Raw genomic sequence first — 22,561 nt, 5'->3', positions numbered from 1 at the left:
ATGTTTCAGAAAAAATAAATGTTTTTCATAACTCTCGGTATAATCGTTCATAGGATGTATCATAATTTTTCATGGATTTTTACGTCAGGGATATCTCGCACGGCATACGTAATTTATAGCAGCTGTAAACCGATATATTGGGTGGATTCCGATAAATCTTCCAAATACGCCCACTACGGAGATGCAGACCAAGCGATGTCGATCTCATACGGATCAGTTTGTCGCGATCTGTCTTTTCGGCAATAGTTCCGCGTGAGTCTGACGAGGTATGACAGAATAATATTTAGTTTACTGAGTTCTCCAAACCCGTCACTGGAATGGCCTCTGCATCGGGATGGTGCCTGTTATTATACCTGAGTTTCTGCGTGGCGTGGATGGACGAGAGGTATTCTCCGCGATAAGAGTTTGCACAGCGCTCGTCGTCAATGTCTTTTTGGCATATCATTTGCATTTGTATCGCATCCGCTATATATGCCAAATCAAATTTTAAAAAAACAAACATGAATTTGCATTATATTTCGATATACGACTGTTAAAGCTGGTGACGATACGTGTATCACGACAGAGAACAATACGTAAAAAATGTTACAAATAAACAATATATGTTTAAAAATCTATACATATATATATATATATATAAATATCTATATATTAGGCTTTATTTTTTTACATAAGTTCTTGATGTTACATAAAAGAACTTCTGAAAATAATTTGCAAATGTTCGAATTCAGGCCCGTTCTCGAATCCCAAGATGGACATCTTATAATCTCTAGCGCAAAAGACAGAAATATCACATTGAAGATAATAGGGGGCGGTTTTGTGAACGTTAACGAAATCAATCTGCTTCACGTAGCATCGGCGGTAATGAACATATAATTTATATAGAAGAACACAAGTATGGATGCAATTAGTGGTCAACGCGCGAGTTTCGTTCTTTTTAGGCGCAAAATGCGACGCGAGTCATCGACAGATGGCGAATGGGATACTTGGCTGAAATGGAGAATTCTCTTCAGCAACTAACGACTATAGTGACAGGCTCCACAGGTTTGCAGAGAAGAGTCGCTACGCTCGAGAGAAACATAGATGTAAACGGCACGAATGCCGAGAACAGATCACGTTTTGTAAGAAATTATACTAAGAAGCAATATTGAATCGATAGTTTGCACTTTTGCATACGTATTTCCTTTGAATTTTTCTCGAGAAAGTTATGTCGGAAGAAACGTGAGAATATTTTTATTATTTTACACGAAACAGAGTGAGAAACAAAAATTTAACGAAAATAAAACCTCGATAGATATAACACGTTAAAGTTATATTTTATCAGTTAGACTAATGTAAAATAATATATATCTTAAAATTACATTACATTCAGCCGTATAATAAAAAAAATACTATCTTTTTAGAACAATATTTCGGGCTTTACAAGAGCTAACATCCGTCGTATCAACATGCGAGTATGTATACATGAGAAAGATAAATATAAAAATTTAATTAAAATCACATTCTTTTAAATGATTAAATTAGTGACTTGTAAAAAATGTGTGCGTTCTTTTAAAGATCAAAGCATTGGAAGATTCGCTGAGAGCTTTGCAAACCTTGCTCCGAGAGAACGAGTGTCAGAGCAATCCGTGTCAAAATGGCGGTACATGTGAAGATCTCTTCGATGGCTATCAGTGTCACTGTCCATCAAATTGGGAGGTGTGTGTGTGTGTGTTAAACATATTGCAAAGAGAAAATATATTTAGTACATTATTATTTTGTAATTTATGATCATTTATGCCATTTTTTAACATAACAATTTCTAGGGTCCAGATTGTCGAACAGACGTTAACGAATGCGCGAGATTTTACGGCACAGATCTTGGATGTCAAAATGGAGCTTCATGTCACAATTTGCCTGGATCTTTTCGGTATACAACTATCAAGTATTTTATTACAGTAATATCTATTTATTACTAGTAGTAATATCTATATTTATTACTAGCAATATTAATAATCATGTATCGTTTGTTTGTATTTTTTGTAAAAAAAGATTTGTGACTTAAGATTTTCTCAAAATTTCTAAATTTTTTTAGTTTTTTATTTTTTTTTATAATTCTGTGTTCAAATATTTCTAACAAGAAAATGTAACATCGTCGTTCAAATGCGTGATTTCTCAGATATATATTATACAGAATACACCTGTGTAATATCGTTTCGATTTCTAGATGCGACTGCTTGCCGGGATGGTTTGGTCTTCATTGCACGCAGAAGACATCGATTTGCAATACAGAAAACTCCGGGGCGCTCTGCGGCGAACATGGTGTGTGCGTCACAAAAAGCAGTAGCTCTCTCGGATATACGTGCATCTGCGATCAAGTACGATTTTTTTCCCTCTTGAGAAAAAAATACATCTTCTCTCCCCTTAACAACTGTTTTTCTCCCTTAACATCATCGAATTATTAAACGAAGCCATTAATATTTTTTTTAATAACTTAAAAATAGAAATAAATTCTTTTGAGTTTTAATCTTTATTTAGAAAAGAGATCAGGAAATTTGTTTTTATCTTTCAAGGGTTGGGAGAGCGACGGCACGAATCCGGCTTGCACTAAGGATGTGGACGAATGCGCTGCGTCTCATCCTCCTTGTTCTGTGAATCCACGAGTGATGTGTCTCAATACGCTCGGCTCATTCAGTTGCGGCGCCTGTCCGCACGGTTATACCGGAAATGGTTATTATTGCACTGACATCGACGAGTGTTCGATCAACAACGGTGGCTGCAGCATCTCGCCTTATGTGCAATGCATAAATACAATGGTAAATACGCACAAACGATACATTTATGTGTATAATATGTGCAGTAAAATTATTATTATCTACTTATTTTCTTATAAAATTTGTAACATATAATATATGTAAAAAAGGACGAAAGAGACTACATTTACTTATTTCAGCGATGATTTTTGCAGGGTTCCAGAATGTGCGGCTCCTGTCCTCCGGGATATCGCGGCGACGGGATCAGTTGCATTTTTGTCGGCGGTTGCGCCATCAACAACGGCGGTTGTCATCCATTAGCCACTTGCACCGAAAATCCATCGCTCACGAGTTCTTACGTGCTTTGTCGCTGCCCGTCGGGCTACATCGGCAATGGAATGGGACCAAACGGCTGTCAATTAGTTGATGTGGTTAATACAGCGTGTTCCAGCAATCCCTGCGTGAACGGTACATGCGTTCCAAACGGTGCAAATGGCTTCACTTGCATATGTAACGCGGGATATACAGGTATAGTGAGAGAGGATGGAAACAATTCCATAAACTGTAACATTTTGCAACACTCCGTTTTGCGATCATGACTGGATATGTAAGATACGGAATTAGTTCGTGCTCACGTCAAAAATGTTCAATAAATATTGTAAATATCAAATGTCACTTGTACGGAGATAAAGATAATGTTCAAATTTGCGTTTTACGAGAAGTAAGCACGTCTATATTTTTAATTAAATATATAACTATCAAAAAAAAGCACTGTCACTTATCTCGTACATTTTTATATTGTTTTATTATTATCGTATTCTTTATATAAACTTTTAGGAACCACATGTAATATACGACCCTATACGGCCGATCCGTGCTGGTCGAATCCGTGTCGTAACAGCGGTACCTGTGTCGTTTTAAACGGACAGGCAACGTGTCAGTGTACGTCCAGCTTCACGGGAAATAGGTGCGAAACACCGCGACAGACGTGCGGCGGTGTGACACGAAACCCCACGGGAACACTTCAATTTCCTATGGACGGTAGTACCTATCAGCATGGATTGAGCTGCGCCTGGGTGTTGATCACGGATCCTTCGAAAGTCTTGAACGTCACCTTCACAGCTTTCAATCTCGAAGATTCCAGGGAGTGCAAGTTTGATTTTCTACAGGTGCGATGATGTTAACGTGTTATGCTTATGACAGTAAAAATTGTTTTTCTCTTTTATCTTTTGTCATCATTAGGATTGAAGATACGCAATATAAATGTCTCAAATCCTTAAAACGTTTTTTATATAAATGCTGTTTGAGATCTTATGATTGTAAGACAGACACGATACGAAAATTATTTCGATGGAATCTGTTCGCATTTTAAATCTTTAAAAAGTTTTCTATGTCTTTTTCCGTATTTTCTTTACAATGCGCATGTATGTGTTTTTAGATACACGATGGCAGAAACGCTGGCAGTCAAATGATCAACAGATTTTGCGGTAACACGTTACCGAACGGAAACGGGAACATTATCTCGTCCCACAATACCCTTTACTTATGGTTCCATTCGGATAGTAGTATATCTCACGACGGATTCACTTTTCATTGGAACAGTATCGATCCTGTTTGCGGAGGTAATTTGGAAGATAATTACGGTACAATAACGTCTCCAGGGTCTCCAGGAAGATATCCCCCGAACAGGGATTGTTTATGGAGAATTTCGATTGCTGATTCAAAAAGAATTCAATTCCACTTTGGACAAGTGATGCTCGAGCAAAATTGCACAAAGGATTACTTAAAGGTAAACGCTTCATCGGATCAGATTACTTCGAAGTTGCATGTTTTTTTCACTCGAATGACTTTGAACATTCTTTTGTTGCGTTATCAAATCTTTTATGTGATAAATTAATTGTTATTATTTGTTGTTATTTTATTATATTAGGTTCTGGGCGCAGAGCACGAACTTTTAGGACTTTATTGCAATCATACTCGTCCACCACCTCTGGTCACTCCGAGTTCTATAGCACGGGTCATTTTTCATTCCGACGAGGACGGTCAAGATGCTGGTTTCCAAATTCATTACTCGCTGATTGAAGGTATTTACGGAAGCGACTTAATTTATATTTATTAATTTAATGTAATTTACCTGTTATCTGCGTTCAGTTTAGTTCGATGATTTTTTTTACCTAATTTGAGACAGGTAATTAATAATAATTTACAAATCAATTCGTATCATTTAGGTATACCCGGTTGTGGTGGAACGTTTACTACTCCCAGCGGCGTGATTCATCCGCCTGGACGGTCTAATTATTCCCCAAATATGGAATGCGAATGGAAGATACAGCTACCAGAAGGCGAACGAATAAAAGCGTCATGGTCACAATTCGAACTCGAGACATCCTACAGTTGTCAATTTGACTCTGTTGAGGTAAACTTTTTTTTTTTTTAGTAAACCGCAAACAAAAATATTTTATAATGTGTTATTTGAATTTAGTATAATATACAACCTACTTCCTTGCTCGTTTTTGTTTCAACTTTCTCAACAATATTTTGTTATACCGCAATAGATAAAAAATTTCTCTTCTAGGTTTATGATGGGCCTAGCACGGATTCTCAATTACTCGGTAGATACTGCGGATCGGTTCTACCGCCGACCATCAAATCCACCTCGAACACTTTAGTTATCATCTTCAAGTCCGACTGGTCATATGAATTGGAAGGATTCGTATTGTCGTACGACACCTTGTGCGGCGGCGAGTTCCGCGACGAAACCGGAATCATCAAGTCGCCCTTCTATCCGGAGCCTTATCGCGAATCGAAAACGTGTATCTACGAGATCATACAACCGACAAATAAAAGAATCGTATTGACCATAGAGGACTTGGAAATCGAGGGTAGGAATTCAGAATGCTACTACGATTACCTCGAGATTTACGATGGCGATAGCGAAAACTCAACGAAACTCGCCACGCTATGCGGCAATCGTGAAAGCATGTCAGATAATTCTTATTATTCCGCATACAATTATATGTACTTGAAATTCACGACTGACAACAGTGTCGAAAATCGGGGCTTCAAAGCCAATTACACAACCCTCAATCGCAGTGAGTTGATCAAAAAATTTTTCGTGAAATTGCAAAACTCAAAAAATTAAAAAAAGCAAGCTTAATGTTGTTCTTTCTTTTGTCAAGGATGTGGTGGATTGTTGAAAGAGACGAGCGGAGTAATCCAACCACCTATTGAAGATGGACTGTATGTCAATAACGAAGAGTGTATCTGGACCATCAAAGCACCACCGGGACACATAATACAACTCACCTGGTTGTCGTTTCATTTGGAAAATCAGCGTGATTGCAGACATGATTACGTCAAACTTTACGAAAACTACATTTCACTTAACGAAAATGTAACAGCAACGTATGTTGACAGATTTCTTGTTTCTTTCAACAGCTGTGTTTTTTTATTTTATTTTACATATATTGACTATATATGTATGTATATACATATATATATATATATATATATATATATATATTTTTTAGATATTGTGGTAATAATAAACCAACCGACATGACAACAGAGGGTTCCACACTTACCATAGTTTTCCACACTGATTCGAGTATCAGATACGAAGGATTTGTCGCCTCGTACACCTTTGCGGACGCATCGAAGGTCTGCGGTGGTCGTTATTTGAAACCGTCCGGATTTATTAGATCGCCAAATTATCCAGAAGTTTATCTAAACAACAAAGATTGCGTTTGGATCATCCAGGCCGAAAACAAACATAGAATTATTCTTACGGTTGAGTACTTCGAAATAGAGAAACATTCGTCTTGTTCATTCGATTACTTGGAAATCAGGTAATTAATTGAAATTTCTCGCTCAGACAAACTGTTATTCTGTGTTATTCATATATTTCAGGAACGGTGGATATGAATCCTCGCCGTTAATCGGCAAATACTGCGGCACCGATATACCCACCGAAATACCGAGTCAGACTAATCAACTCTACATTAGATTTTTTTCGGACTATTCGAGATCGCTGAGAGGTTTCGAGATAAAATGGGACAGTACCACGGAAGGTATAAAGAAAAACAAAAAATTTCTCCGACAAGAATTCTCACAAGTTGTTTTATGTTCCGAATTTACATATTCGAGTTTTTAGGATGCGGCGGTACGTTGTCCGGGATCAGCGGCGACATTATATCACCGAACTATCCCGAACCTTACACTGACAACGCGGATTGTTATTGGAAGATCGCTGTGGCGGCAGGTAATTTGGTGGAAATCGTGATACTGGATCTCGAACTCGAGTCGAACTTACGGTGCAGATATGATTTTATCGAAATATTCGACGGCATTTTGCACCGCACAAATAAAAGACGTTACTGCGGCGGAACGTATCCGAAGATCATTCAGTCCAAGTCCAACGAAATGACCATTCGGTTCCGCAGCGATTTTTTGACTTCTGCTCGCGGTTTTCATATACAATATCAAACGCGTAAGTTATTAACTTGTTAGTATGAATCAATCGATGTCACTGGTTGAAAAAAAAAAAAAAAAATATTTTTAAAATGGCTGTGTTATTATTTTTATTGTATTTTTTATGTTGTTTTTATACTGCAGGATGTCACAACAAATTAAGCGGTTCCCACGGCGTGATAGAGTCGCCGAATTTCCCCAACGAGTACGCGCATTCGACGAACTGTAGCTGGACCATCGAGGCTCCGATTGGCAACACAATCAATCTAACTTTCTCGCATTTCGATCTCGAAGAACCGCGTAAAAGAGAAGAACAACAAAATTGTGGATACGACTATCTTCTAATCACGGAGGGTGAACAAGACACCTCCAACACCGAGCTAGGTCGATACTGCGGAACTGTCGATCTTCCGTTAAGGATCCACTCGACGCAACATCAAGTATTCATAAAGTTCATCACGGACCTATTTATCGCTTTCGCCGGTTTTCGACTCGAATGGGTTGTGCACGGCTGCGTCGAACATTTTACTAAACCGTACGGCGAGTTTACATCACCCGGATACCCATTGTCTTATCCGACGAATGTTGACTGCGAATGGTTGATTGAAGTGGATCATATGCACAGCATCGAGCTCACTCTTCACGAAGTGAGTGTATTTCAAAAAGTTGTATTTTCAGATCAAGTACCAAGACTAATATTTTTCCTCCTTCTCTCTCTCTCTCTCTCTCCTACACTTTTTTGAACACGGAAACTTTATCTCTTCCCAGATAAACACCGAGAACCGCAAGGGATGTTACTTTGACAAACTTCAAATCTACGGCGGTGAGGATGTTGACGCGCCGAAATTAGCCGAGCTCTGTTACTCAGACAAACCGGTGATCTATACCAGTCCCGGGAACAAAATGTTTGTGAAGTTCCACTCGGACATATCGTACGCCGGCCGTGGGTTTAACGCCACTTACAGAACCGTACCCATCGAATGCGGTGGTAAATTCACATTGAACTCGGGCGTCATTCACTCGACCAATTATCCGCAGAATTATCCAAAGATTCAGAATTGCGAGTGGCTGCTGGAAGTCGACAGCAATCATGTTATAAATCTCACTTTCACGGACTTCGATATCGAGAATAGTAGGAATTGTTCCGACGATTACGTTAAGGTATAATACGTGATAATTGAGAAACAAAAATTGATCTCTCATAGAAGTGGAGTAAATATTCGCAACATTTCTTTATATTATTTTACGAAACTTTACATTGTAATAGATCTTTGATGGACCGACGAAAGATGACCTGTCCCTATTGGGATGGCATTGCGGTAACACGCTGCCGCCGACTTATATCTCGCGTAGCAATCAAATGTTAGTGGTTATGCGAACCGACATGATGATTTCAGCCAAAGGATTCATGGCACAGTTTCGTAGAGCCTGCGGTGCTCGTATAATTGTGAAAGATCACGGTTTTCTTACGCCCCCGACTAGCCACAATGACGAATACGACACCAATAATTGCACGTGGACCTTGATAGCTGAAAATCCAGGTAAAACACAAGTCAACGCATTATCTACGTACTTTTGATACTATACAGTTCGAATTTTAAATGATTGGTTTCTTTTAAGTGATTGACACTCGATCTTTGAAAACAATGTTTTTCGCCGTAGATGACCACGTGACTATTATCTTCACGCATATGGAGATCGATCCGAATGATTTGACCACCATGATAGTTCACGATGCGACGAATCCTTTGATTATAAATCCATGTGCTTGGGTCTCTCTTCAAGTGTTCGAAGGTGAAAACACGGACGGTCCGGTTTTAGGAACGTGGTGCAACAATGTTACACCGCCGCCAGTTACGAGCACCGGAAATTCGCTCACTCTACATCTATTTACACAGTTCGAATTTTTTACCGGCTCCTTTGTCGCGACTTATTCCGTACTGAATACAGGTACGTCTCGAAAAGTAATTGCGATATTTACAAAAAAGCGATGTTTTTTAAAAACTTTCTGTTTTTGCTTTCTCTGTTTTTTTTTTTTTTTTTTTTTTAACACAGCTTGTGGCGGAAATTACACTTCTGAACAGGGGATGATCACGTCACCGAATTATCCCAAAAGCTATCCCCTGAACGCGGAATGCATCTGGATTTTAAATACATCACCTGGTAACAAGGTGACTCTCACGTTCTCGGAGTTCGACGTTGAATCGAGCGAAAATTGCGATATGGATTATCTGGAAGTGCGGGAAAACAGCGGAATCGGCAAGCTCATTAACGTTTTTTGCGGGACAGACGTCACGCCGATCACATCTTCGACCAGACTGTGGATCAAGTTCAAGAGTGACGGTTCGGGTACCGCCAAGGGCTTCATGGCTGAGTATAATTATATCGGTGGAAACGAACTTGAAGGACCTATAGGACGCATTACCTCGCCGTTATATCCGAGAGCTTACAGAAAATCGGGTGAATTTTCATGGCGTGTCACCGTCCAAATGGATTCGGTCATACGCATCGAATTCAAAGAAATACACATGGAAAACATTGACCAAGAATCGACGTGCCTTTACAAAGGTAGTGTTGAGGTAAGTATTTGTATCGAGGCATATGATTGTAAAATAATAAACATCCCACACAGACATCCATCCATCCAGACACCCATTAGACATCTATTAGATGTCGCATGGAGCTGTCGACGTCTAATAGACGTCTAATGGAGTTTTTTGTTCTCTGTGTGGGATGTTTAAAAGGTAAGAAGATAATTATATTTAATACATTTATTATTGTGTATTTAATATTCTAATGTTTTAATTCTTCGATCATAAGAGTTAATAAAAGATCGTCCACAAGCATAACTTGATCACATTAAACATTTTTCGTAATTCGTTTCTGGTTAGATATTTGATGGATATGACGAGGAAGCGCCAAGTTTGTTGAAAGTATGCGGCTATGTTCTACCAGATCCAGTGCAGTCATCGAGCAACGTGGTCTTTATCAAAATGGAGTTAATCGGTTATCTTGGAATGGGAAGTTGGTTTGATCTCACGTGGCTTCAAATACCAAGAGAAACTGCAACTACTTCTAAAGAAGTTACTTGTAATAAATATTCTATTATTCCTTCAATATTTTTTATTTGCAACAATTTTCATTTAATTGATTTTCTTTTGTTTTTGACTTTAATTGTTTATTTATTTTATTTCACACAGTATCAGAATGCAACAAGGAGGTAGCTTTGGTGGGCGATCACAACAACACGTATGCCTTCAGCTCGCCCGGTTGGCCGACCGGTTATGACGCCAATTTGCATTGCAATTGGGTTTTTACGTCGCCACCGGGCACACATTTAGTGCTGAGAATAATAACAATGGATTTGGAAGAAACTAGCAATTGTGTGGCAGACGCGGTTTCCGTTTATTCAGGATATGCGTTGACATCGACAAGTAACGCGAATCTGGAAAGCAGATTATGTCTGTCCAACGCCACCTCGAACTTAATTCAAGGAACAAATGTGATGACCGTAAAATTCGATACGGATTCGTTCATCAATAAAACTGGCTTTAACGCTTATGTGTATCGAGGTAACTACATCTAATTGTTTAATTTGTTTTTTAACAAAAAATTACTTTTAGTACGATAAAATATTCTTTAATTGTTATTGTGATATTCTAGATTGCGGAGGCATATTAACCGGTCCCAACGGCGTGATAGAGCACAATAATTCTTCTGTGAGAGCGATTCGAACGTGGTATTTCACGTGCGAATGGAACGTAACAGTGAGATTCGGTAGGACTATTAAAGTTCAGATTACGGAGATGTCCATAGACGCAATGTCCGATCATTCGTGTGGCGATAATTACCTGCTAGTTAGTAAACACATTATATTTTGATATGAGATAACTTTAAACAGTAAATGCGAACACGAGAAAATAATAAACAAAATAATTTACACACGTAACGCTTAATTTACACACGTGACGCATTTATTGGAGACAATAATTATTTAATTTAACATATTAGCAAATAAAAGAGAGAGAGTAAAAAACTTTTAAAAACAAATAAAAATAATCCGTGTATATAATTTTCTAGTTGCGGAACGGAAACGGAATACTTTCGCCTCTGTTGGGCAATGGTAAGTATTGCGGCGATGTGGCGCCAGAGGAACTGGAAACTACCGGAAACCATCTTTACGTTAAAGCTGCTGGCAGTGGTCTGCATCTTCGCTTCAAACTTTCTTACAGGTGATCTTTTTGCTTGCATATTCTTAATATATTCTTGAATCGATAAACGCTATGGATGTAGATTTCGTAACTTTGTAATCGTGAGTTAGCTAGACGATATTCATTTAAACTAATTCAATTCGAATTACTTGGTTACTTTAATTCTTGTCGTATTGTAGAGAAGTGAGCATGACTTGTGGCGGCGAGTTCGTCTTCTCAAGCAGAGAAAAAAGATGGAACATCTCGACTCCCAACTATCCGTCCATTCCTCCAACCTATGCCGAATGTACTTGGATAGCGACTGCTCCGCCTGGCGAAACAATCTCTATCCATTTTATAGAAAGATTTGATCTGAGCTACAGCGAAAAGTGAGAGAGAGTTCTGAATTGCGCTAACAAGATACAAAATAAATCACTACATTAGAGAATTAATCAAAAATAATAATTTTACATCATAACAATTATTTTCAGCTGCGAGAGAGAATACGTTGAGATAAGAGACGGCGGAACCGACAGTTCGAAGTCCATGGGAAGATATTGCAAAGACGTGGCACCCAGCAGCATGACTACCATCGGCAACATGATATATATTCGTTTTTACACGGACGTGCTGGAACCTAAAAATGGTTTCAAAGCTGAAATTGTTGCAGGAGGTAAGCGACGCATATAAACGTATTTTATCAATTGTGAAAAACTCATTATCTTTGCTGTTTTTTTTTCTTTTACGTAGAAATGTGCGGTGGAATTTTGCGCGGTACCAGCGGTGTCATCAATTCGCCGCTTTATCCGCATGACTATCCCACAAACCAGAATTGCTCCTGGATAATAATAGGACCGACCGATCACACCTTGAAACTGCAATTCCGCGATATACGACTTCCCGGTTTTCCAACTGGATGCAACACCGATTACGTTAGAATCAGTGAAAGATTCACAGACAATACCAGTGAGTAGGCGCGCATAAAACTGATTGCGTAAACATTTTGAATGAAAATTTAACAGCGACAAGTAAACGTAAATCTTTGTGTACAGCTTCGATAATTGGAACTTATTGCGGTCTTGAAAAACCGGATGTAATTGAAACATCGACGAACGAGGTGTACGTGAACTTCAAGAGCGACAACAGGAATTACATAAGTTACACGGGCTTCAGTATAAACTTTACCACTAGCCAAGAAAGTTAGTATAATCGTAAAATAATTTGTGTGTTGAGCAATTTTCAATAGCATGCTTTAAACTTTATGTATAAGCTTATTGATATAAGCTTCAAATAAGCTTCAAATTTTGTTACAAACTTTACATCATATCTGCTTGTAGCGTGCGGAGGTTCATTATCCGCAATGATTGGAATAATTAAGTCTCCCGGATATCCCAATCCGCGCACAAAACCCAGGTAAACATTTTCTTTTTTGTTTTATTTTAACGAATTAAATTATCTCTATCCATCTCTTAAACCTTTCAGCAAAATATTCTATATGCAAATAAAACAACTCATCAATACATTTGATGTAAAAATTATTAAGTGTGTCTTTTTTAGTTTATTGATATATGTAATAAATCAATGAATTTTAAATCAATTTTAAGTCAAAATAAATTACGTATTACATATGTTATATTGATTAATTTCTTATTAATATCACAGTATTAAAAAATAGAAGTCAATGCTGTTTCAATGTACGTTTTTAGATTAAATGTGACATATATTACAGATACTGCGATTGGCGAATTACGTTACCAATTGGTTATCAAGTTGTAGTGAATATTTTGGATCTAGACGGTGTTACTGAACTTAGGGTACCCAGCATAGGATATGCACTTTCGGTAAATAACGTGCACCACATCAACACTAAACAAAAGAGATGTTATTTCGAGAAGAAAAAAAGCGTTGACATTTTTCTTATTTGCAGTTCTTTAATGATTTTCGTTTTAAGTCGAAGATCAAACTGTTAGGACAAAGCGGTAGCGATAGCACAGAAGAGATAAGGAGTTCCAGTAATACTATGATTATCGCTTACTGGTCTTCAATCGGACATCGAGGTTTCAAACTTCGATACTTTGCTCAGGCTCCAGCTCGTAAGTCTCGCAAAAATAATTATCAATTTAAAATTTAAATATTATAACTTTTTTTATATAGATATAATCTTTACGTCTTACAAAGATATATATTTTATGATTGTGTACGTATGGCTTACTGTTGCGTATAAAAAGTAATATTAACAAATTATTGATATTGATTATTTTAATCGACATTTTTAACCGACAGCTTGCGGTGAAAATATAAGAGAACGTGAAGGCAATATAACGATTCCCACGACTTTGCCTTTTAACGAAACCTCTTTCTTTTGCAATTGGAAATTGGAACCGCCTAAACATATGAACAATTTGGCCAATGTTACCGGTCTAACACTGACAATAAAATTCAGTGGCAACTTGGGTGCAACTTATCCGATGTTAGAAACTGGACCTAATATTCGATTTGGACATAATTATTTTAGATCTTCGATTCGAAGAAATTGCGAATATCCTCAATACCTTGAACTCCATGGTAAAACAAGATTTACTAATACTGATTTTTTAATTTTTATTACTTTGAAAATGTGACAAACAGTATGTAGAAATATGCCTGTATTTATATGAACAAGCAAAATTGTTGAATATTGCAGGCATCGGAAAGCTATGCGGAAATACTACGGAAACGCGGTTCTTGAGAAGTCCACAAATAGTCAACCATTTGTCGGTATAGATTTATTTGATTGTCTTATGTTTATATATAGATGTAACAAAAATTTTTAAAAAGAGTTTATAATATAGGTGTTCCTAGTTCAAATTATTAATTTATATTTAATGTATTCACAATAACGAAGAAATTAAAATATCTGCTAACTTTTAGATAATGAACGGTACTTACGGAAAACGTATGAATTTCAACTTGCAATATCAATGGCAACCTTGCGGTGGCATCTTACGAGGTCCGTCTCACACTATTGTGCCACCAAAATACATTACTTATCCGATAAACTGCGTTTGGAATGCGGAGTATCCTGAAGGTGAAACGATCAACGCGACTATTTTCAACCTCGAACTTAATGATTGTAACAGGAATTATCTTATTGTTAAGTGAGTTCTTTTTTTTTTTTCTACCTGTTACGTCGTGCGATCTTCAGTTATCATTACACGATCGTTTATTTACGATTAGGAATGGTGGACCGACATCGCCGCAGATCGAACAATACTGCGGTGCTTCTGCAAAAACGCATAGATACAACATCAGTAGCATCTCAAATCAGTTGTGGATAGAATATTTCGCGTCCGATAATTCGAGTCGCTTTGAAGTAAGGTTGGAAGTTGCCAGCGCAGGTTGTGGCGGATCCTTACACGGTAGCAATCGCATCATTTCGTCGCCTGAGTAATTATATATCTCGTTCTCTTGGGATAATACAGAATTCCCACAAAAGAATACAATTTTATTATTTAATTGATAACATTTTATATAAATGCAGATTCCCCAAACAATATCCGAACAACGCTGAATGTACGTGGGAGATAGTAGGTGGCAATGGGTATCATATAGGACTATCCTTCGTCGATCGGTTTAATCTTGAAACTAGTCCTAACTGTGAGAAGGATTATGTGGAGGTGTGATTTATTATTATTATTATTATTATTATTATATTAGATTTTACATTTACATTAAATATATTATATACATACTAAATATTTTTTCATATTTTATACATATTTATAGTCACATATATTTAGAGTCACATTTACACGTTTATTGTATATTTTTTTTATTTGTTTATATATTCGTCAATCGTCGCAATATTTTTGTAATAAGTGAAAAATATAAACGAAACTAGCGAACAAATGTAACACGTGTTGCAGGTGTTCGATTGGATCAGAGGAGAAGAAACTTACACCAGCGGCGAGTGGAAGAGCCTCGGTAAAGTTTGCGGTAGGAACATACCTCCGCCGTTTAACTCGACGTCGAACCACATGAAGGTGATCTTCCGTTCGAACGAAGCGATACAGTCGGACGGTTTTCGCGCTGTCTGGTCTGAGAATTGCGGCGGAATTTTCCAAGCGACCGACAAAGCCAACTTCATTCAATCGCCGTCATATCCAAACTTCTATCCACCAAGCGCTTACTGCAATTACACCATTGTAGCGCCAAACGACGATATTGTCGTCGAGTTCACGGACTTCCAGCTCGAGCGCGGTGAGTGACGATTGTTACTCTGCTATTTTATTCTTCTCTCTTTCTTTTTTTCGTTTTCTTTTTCTTTTTCTTCTTCTTGATACAGTTTTGTTTATTTTAATGCGCTCTTTTCGAAGACGAATTCGTCAATTATAAGTTTTGATATATTTTCAAATTTAATTATTTTTCGTAAAAAGGTCGCGGAGACTGTCGTTTCGACAACGTCACCATTATATCGGAACATATGCGAGCGTACATGGGAGAGACTGTGGAAGTTTATTGCAGCAATACCAAACCACCACTGATAAGATCGTTCTCGCGAATACAAGTTATCTTCATGACGGACAAATACGTGCAGCGAAGCGGTTATCAGTTCCGATATTTCATCAATAGTAAGATTTTTTTCTATTCAACGCGACAAATAATGATTTTGAGAATTATGAATTGTGAATGATTAGATCTGCGATTATAAGAGAAAGCAATATTAATACCGAAGAACAACCGGAGAGAGAATCGCTAATAAGAATTTAAAAAATTATCGTAATTAACAGAATGCGGCGGTATAATTACACAACCTGCCGAACTCAAGCCTTTGATGCACGGAGAGGAATACTTCGGACGTATGAATTGCACTTGGATCATTAAAGCGCCGCAAGGGAAGAGTGTACTCGTACGATTCGAGAAGTTCATTCTCGAATTCAGCACAAGGTAAGCTCTCGCGATGCGAATCTATGTCAAGAGTGTGCTCCTTCATTACATTATCCGATTTTATCAATTTCAATCGTTATTCGCAAATTTGCTTTGTAGTTGTTACTTCGACAACGTTGCCGTTTACGAGGGCGATACGGTTCAACCTGACAAACGCATAGCACTGGTCTGCGGTAACTTGACCGAAAATTTACCTACATTCAAATCTGAGTCCAGTTCCATGGTTATTAATTTCAATGCTGATAATTCACGACATTTCGCGGGTTTCACTGCTAAGGTACTGCGGCTTCTTTACATTATCCAAAAGGACGGATGAATTATTCGATAATTATAGAATGTTACAATGACTATGTTATATTTTTTTTAGCTTTTATTATTTTAATCAATTTCGAATAACAGATGCAGGTAAAAACAAATTGTGTAATAACATGAAATATAATGTAATTTTAGGTGTTGTTCACAACAAGTCCGGCTGATGGATGCGGAGAGTTTATCAATATGACGTCGATCCGAACTAAATCATTCAGAACTCAACAGGCTGCTACTTACAAGCCGTTCGAGGAATGCCACTGGACCGTAATAACACCGCCGGGCAAAAATATCAGATTTACGATTAACAGCATGGATATTAAAAACTCAACTGGTAACAACATCACTCGAAGTAGTAATTGTACCGGTGATTATCTCGAGGTAAGCTTGAGCTTCGAAATTAATAATCACGCTTGACAGTGCTGATAACAATATTGTACTTGCTGATGCATTCGTATAAACTTGATACACACAAATATAATATATTAGTTGAAAACAATCTTATATTATAGTCATGGAATAAAAAGAAAGAAATAAGAAAAGTCTTTATTTTGTCGTTGAAATGTTCGTCAAGCAAAAAAATATATTTCGATGTTCCGGGACTACTTTTGTGGCACGATAAACATATTTCAACTAGCAGACAGTTTGCAGCAATAATCGACATATTTTGTTGTATAACATCTATTGACAAGACGTTTACTTTTTGAAACAAAAGTCTAAGAAAGTTTCTAGTAATGAAAGGAAATATGTTTTTTCGCTTGATAAACTTTGCAATCTTCAACGACGTCATTTATTTGATTCAACATTCTGTCATTTGGTTTATGTCAACTTGTTAAAAAAAATAATGAATTTGTTTTATTGTTCTCAGGTTCGAGATGGCAGTGGACCTTACGCCGAAGTTTTAGGCCAATTTTGTGGCACCACATTGCCACGTCCTGTTGTATCCACCTCAAATTCACTGTGGATTAGATTTTATACTGACGGCACTTACGAAGGTGCCGGCGCGACAGCCAATTTGGACGTTATTGATTGTAAGAAATCTCATGTGCATACCTATCCGACATATTTCTTCTTTGATTGTGTTAGCATCAAATAACTTTTTCTAATTACATTAATTATGTTGCAGCATTGTGCGGCTTAAATATTCGAGAAATAAACAAAACAATACAGGTGCTCACTTCACCGGGTTATCCGGACACGCATACTTCTGGAGTACGGTGTCGCTGGACTCTACAACATTCCGATAAGTACAGCGATAGTTTGCGACTACGATTTATAGATTTTGATACGCCGGATACCAGCAAATGCGACACCGAATATTTAGAAATTACCGAGAACAAAGTGAGTCCTTCGCGAATAACGAAGTAAAATTTAATAATTATTACGTGTTCGCGTAATATTTATATTACCAAGTTAATTATTTTATATTATTATTACCAATTATTTTATTGTAAGCAATCGATAAAAAAAATAAACCTGTCATTTTTCTCTCAACCAGAATTTTATCAACGAAGGCTTTGGATCGAATTTTATCTATAGCGGAACAAAGTATCACCCAATTTCCGTCGAGATGGTAAGATTTCATATATATATATATATATATATATATATATATTTTTTTTTTACATAAAAATTATATTTCATAATAGTAATTTTTATATATTCCCATTATTTTTAATCATTTAGGGTAGTCATCTGCCTTTTTCCTCGTATAAATATTGCGGTAGGGAACTGCCACACGATTATTACAGGTACTTGATTGTAGCTTTTCTGCATGCTTTATTACATATGTGTACGTGTATACGTAAATATCTTTATTAAAAGCGTTAGATACACAAATCGTATATTCTCGCGCAGTTACAGCAACAGTATACAAGTGATTTTCAAATCATTGACCAACGGCTATAAAGGCTTCAAATTGGAATATAGCACAGCGAATTGCGATCGGAATTACACGAGCGAGCAAGGACGAATTCTGCATCATGAATTTACGAATTGTTGGATTTCAATCACCGCACCGGCAAACCGCACTATTTCCTTGTATTTCAATCAATTCAGAATTTACGACGCGGAGCACTGCACGCACAACGCGCTGCAAGTACGTTTTTCAAAGAAAACAAATTTATATTCGAGTAAAATACGGAGAAATTGTACGATTTATTTTCTCCGAGCTAAAATTACTGTAGCGAAACACGTTTCAACGCGCGTGAAAGAAATGCGAAGGTGAATTTTCAAAGAAGAAATTTACGTGTCGTGTAGGTGTATGACGGCGACTCCAGCGGACCGCGTGTAAGGACGTTGTGCAGCACGGCGCTACCGAACCCGATTTTCAGCACCGGCAACAAACTCACTCTACACTCTTGGACCGAGAGCGCTAGCTCTTATCAAAGTTACGACATCATTTACACGACTACGGACGCAGGTACGAGTCAAGCGCTCTCTCTCTCTCTCTCTCCCTCTCTTTTTCGTACAGCAATATACACAAATCTACCCCCGTTGCTGCATCCGATTATAAACGCGTCACCAGATGCGGAGAAATTACAACACGCGGTCAATGATTTACGACACTGCGACGACACGCCTCGAGATACGCGCTCGTGAAATGTTGCGGTGTATTTTCACACGGAAAATCTGATTTCGCAAATATCGCGCGCGCGCGCGCGCGCGTTATGACGCAAATAAATGAATACGAATACAAATAAAAAATACAAATCGAGAACGAGAGAAAGAATAAGAAAAAATAGTTGTGTATATCTCTTATTATAAAATACTTAAAACATTCTAATCTACCCAGGTCCTGGTTGCGGCGGTCGCATATTTAACTTCGGCGGTAGATTCACCTCGCCGTTGTATCCCAACATATATCGCAACAACACCGTATGTACCTGGGACGTGAGCGTGCCACGTGGGTTTAAGATCATTCTTGATTTCCTCAATTTCGACATCGGTACTTCGATACACTGCGATAATAATAATCTCAAAATCTATGACTTTGGACCGACCGGAGAAAATTTGCGCAGTACTTACTGCGGAGGGGTAAGTTTGTTCTAAATTCGTATTCTTGAAGGCTGTATTTCAAAAATTCTGTAATTATTGGAAAAGAAATGAATATCTTAAATGATGTTTGTTTCTTGTAACAAAACTTTATTAACTTTTGCACTACAGACATTTCCAAAGATTTTTAATATCTTGTTTCAACCTTTTATGTTAAAAACATACACCTAAGATATACAATCAAAACAACAAATAATCATTAAACAACTATCAAGAACATTCTCGAAGTATAGTTTGTATGTAATAATATGTAATACAAAATATAATATATTGTTGTTACATACACAGGATGATCCAGCGAGAATAGAAGCTGATAGTAATCGCGTTCTCGTTAAATATACTTCGACAGTGAACAATGTTGGAACAGGATGGGTTATTGCTTTTATGGCCCAATCGACCAGTAAGTACAAATATTTAATTTGATTTAATAACATGATATCTTTAAATTTTTGTCTTGTAAATTAAATCTTACGTGCAATAAAAATTAATTGTAAAACTATGTTTTTAGCACATCCCATTGAAATAATAGATGGTTGGTATTAAAAACATCAAGACTGCGAAGATCTGCTATGTGTGTAGATAAAATACAAATAACTACACATTCTTGAAGTTGTTTAAAACAGATTAATGTAGATAAAAAAAAAATAAATAAATTTAATCTAACAAACAAAAAATATTTATGAACATCTTTTTTTTATGTTGTTTGAGATCTTAATATCAAGAGGTGTTGAACTTATCAATCTTTTAATTCTTCATCTGATACCGCTGAGCAATTTTCTTCGCTACTCTCATCTTCTTTAGCGACCTCGTCCTCGTCCTCAATTTCTTTCAACTTCACAGGCGTTTCTTCCTCGATCAGATTAGTGATATGTTCTTGCGGTTCTTTCTGATTCTTCTCTTCGACTTCTTCCTCTTTTGATAATTCGACTTCTTCAGCTTTTGTATTCTTAGACTCTTCTTTTTCTTTCTCTTTTATCTTTCTTATCGAATTTGAATTCTTAGTTTTCTCATCGACATTATTTTGATCGTTTTCAGAATCTTTCGAACGCTTTATTCTTTTTTGCCTGATTTTCGGTGGATCATCTGCCGGATCAAAAATTTCCCACTCCTTTGTATTCATTTCTTCCTCAAGATCTGCTAATGTCATCATTTTCTTTTCTTCTTTTTTCGTATTAGTCGTTTTATTCGAATCTTTCGTTATGGAACGAGTTAATCTCGGCTCCTTTCTAATTTCTTGTTTCTCGTTTTCTATTTTTTCAATATTTTCCGATTTCTTCTTGAAATTCTTATCGTTTGTTTTCTTATCGATAATATCTCGGCCGTTTACAGAATTTTTCGATGATGAACTCTTTTCCTTCGTTTTTCTTTCTCGTTTCTCAATGTTTTCTACTCCCTTAATGTTTTTCAACTTCTTCTTGTTTTCTTCTTTTTGGTTCTTTTTTGGTTTTTGGCGAATCTCAGTGTCTCGGAAGGCGTCATATTCTCGTTTGATACTTCTATTTTTGTCTTTAATTATTACTTCACCGTCCTCTTTTTGTTTATTTTGTTTATTCTTTGACTTCTCTTTCGATTTATACAAATTTTTTAATTTCGAATACTTTTCGGCCGGTCTCTCGTTGTCGTGGTTCGTTGTGCTTTTTCTTTTTCTGTTTTTGAGTTTTTTTTCCAGTGTATTTTCATCTCTAACAAATGTTCCAATTAATTAACAACTTATAAGCTTATGAAGATAATAAGTTGGAAAAAATAGAAAATTATATATATTAATTTTGATAGAAATATTAAAAATTCATTAAAATTGTTAAACATATAAATATTTGTCAAATATGGAAATAAATACAATCTCCCAAAGTGCGAGTTAAGTTGTATATGAGTTTTATTTTGTATCTTGTGTTTACTTTCTTATTCCAATATCTACTCACCTTGAATGATGTTCCACATCGGTTTTCTTTTCCGTCATGTTATCGCTGTCCGCGGATTTCACATCGTTCGATTTTTCTGCGAAAGTCTCCGACACAAGTATCGTGATTAATAAAAGCGCAGTCAACAGTAACCACAATCTACAAAGATCGAATTTTTTCTTATTTCAGTATTTTTCCTATATCGCAAGTATATATATTGGATAAAGACAAACGTAATTTTATATACAGCAGTATATACTTGATCTAAAATTTCTGCCTCTTATTCGCAAATTTACTTTAAGAATTTAATACTTATATGATTTAACTGAAGGCAGATTATAATGTAGAAAAACTTTCCGAATCAGAAAGTTTTTTTGATTAAATAGGACTCAATTGTCAACAAGCGTGATCACGACGTGTAATGTACATTACCTCATTGTGTTATATTTCTTCGAGTTCACAATTTAGATTACACCTCAAGTTTTTGTAGAGTCTAGCGCGACACTATCTCTTTTCAGGTAGCAATTGCTCTTTATATCTTTTTACGTTGTTGATATCCCGATAACACTGACGCGCCACGGATTTTTGTAGCCGATATAACGCAGATCTCAAGTCGAATCTAAGAGAGTAACGAATTGAAACACGCTGCCACGCGGCGTACGCAATGTACGAGAGTTTACGTGTCGCTACAATCCCGCGACTGAACTCGTATTAACTATTGACATGACCTCAAAGTATGATCACACGAGTGCGCAAGATACTACAACAACGTACATACATGACTCAATTTTTAAATTCTTGAATTAAAACGAATAATTTCGAATTAAAAATTATATCTAATCTAATATTGATAACGATTGGTTGATTATTAAGATGTTTTCTGATATCTCTAGCTACTCGAATAATAAAATACGTATATTGTTTACTTTTAAAGATATTTTTACGAGAAGTGTTTGTCTTACCGATATACAGCAAGTACGAA

The 22,561-nt window shown here is 36.8% G+C and overlaps 2 protein-coding genes across 2 annotated transcripts; one reads left to right on the top strand and one right to left on the bottom strand.

Moving 5' to 3' along the window:
- The first annotated feature begins 226 nt into the window (after positions 1-226).
- LOC109855104 (cubilin-like) lies at positions 227-20,282 on the top strand. The gene is made up of 53 exons (XM_020428959.1): positions 227-385; positions 732-861; positions 942-1,121; positions 1,404-1,454; positions 1,558-1,698; positions 1,806-1,909; positions 2,207-2,357; positions 2,553-2,795; positions 2,948-3,260; positions 3,570-3,901; positions 4,171-4,521; positions 4,663-4,816; positions 4,961-5,148; positions 5,308-5,824; positions 5,912-6,137; positions 6,263-6,580; positions 6,642-6,802; positions 6,886-7,221; positions 7,347-7,849; positions 7,971-8,363; positions 8,470-8,743; positions 8,865-9,152; positions 9,258-9,781; positions 10,094-10,292; positions 10,403-10,774; positions 10,866-11,059; positions 11,283-11,434; positions 11,593-11,781; positions 11,884-12,065; positions 12,143-12,358; positions 12,445-12,591; positions 12,730-12,805; positions 13,122-13,233; positions 13,320-13,485; positions 13,676-13,957; positions 14,076-14,149; positions 14,303-14,529; positions 14,609-14,818; positions 14,913-15,048; positions 15,298-15,631; positions 15,808-16,002; positions 16,162-16,318; positions 16,418-16,595; positions 16,769-17,008; positions 17,496-17,658; positions 17,754-17,968; positions 18,126-18,200; positions 18,314-18,378; positions 18,485-18,725; positions 18,887-19,049; positions 19,422-19,663; positions 19,970-20,081; positions 20,190-20,282. The coding sequence occupies exons 1-53, from the start codon at positions 318-320 to the stop codon at positions 20,222-20,224; spliced, it is 11,295 nt and encodes a 3,764-aa protein (XP_020284548.1). The 5' UTR covers positions 227-317; the 3' UTR covers positions 20,225-20,282.
- Positions 20,273-22,324, bottom strand: LOC109855105 (trichohyalin-like). Its single transcript, XM_020428960.1, has 3 exons — positions 22,012-22,324; positions 21,601-21,738; positions 20,273-21,363 (listed from the first exon to the last, which is right to left on the bottom strand). Exons 1-3 carry the CDS (start codon positions 22,014-22,016, stop codon positions 20,418-20,420), a joined length of 1,089 nt encoding a protein of 362 aa, XP_020284549.1. The 5' UTR covers positions 22,017-22,324; the 3' UTR covers positions 20,273-20,417.
- Between the last annotated feature and the right edge of the window lie 237 nt (positions 22,325-22,561).

Source organism: Pseudomyrmex gracilis, unplaced genomic scaffold, assembly GCF_002006095.1.
Source record: "Pseudomyrmex gracilis isolate BER0280 unplaced genomic scaffold, ASM200609v1 scaffold_81, whole genome shotgun sequence".
In the NCBI taxonomy this organism is placed as follows: Eukaryota; Metazoa; Arthropoda; class Insecta; order Hymenoptera; family Formicidae; genus Pseudomyrmex; species Pseudomyrmex gracilis.
The sequence above is the reverse complement of the archived record's forward strand: the minus strand, read 5'-3'. Positions and strand labels throughout refer to the sequence as shown.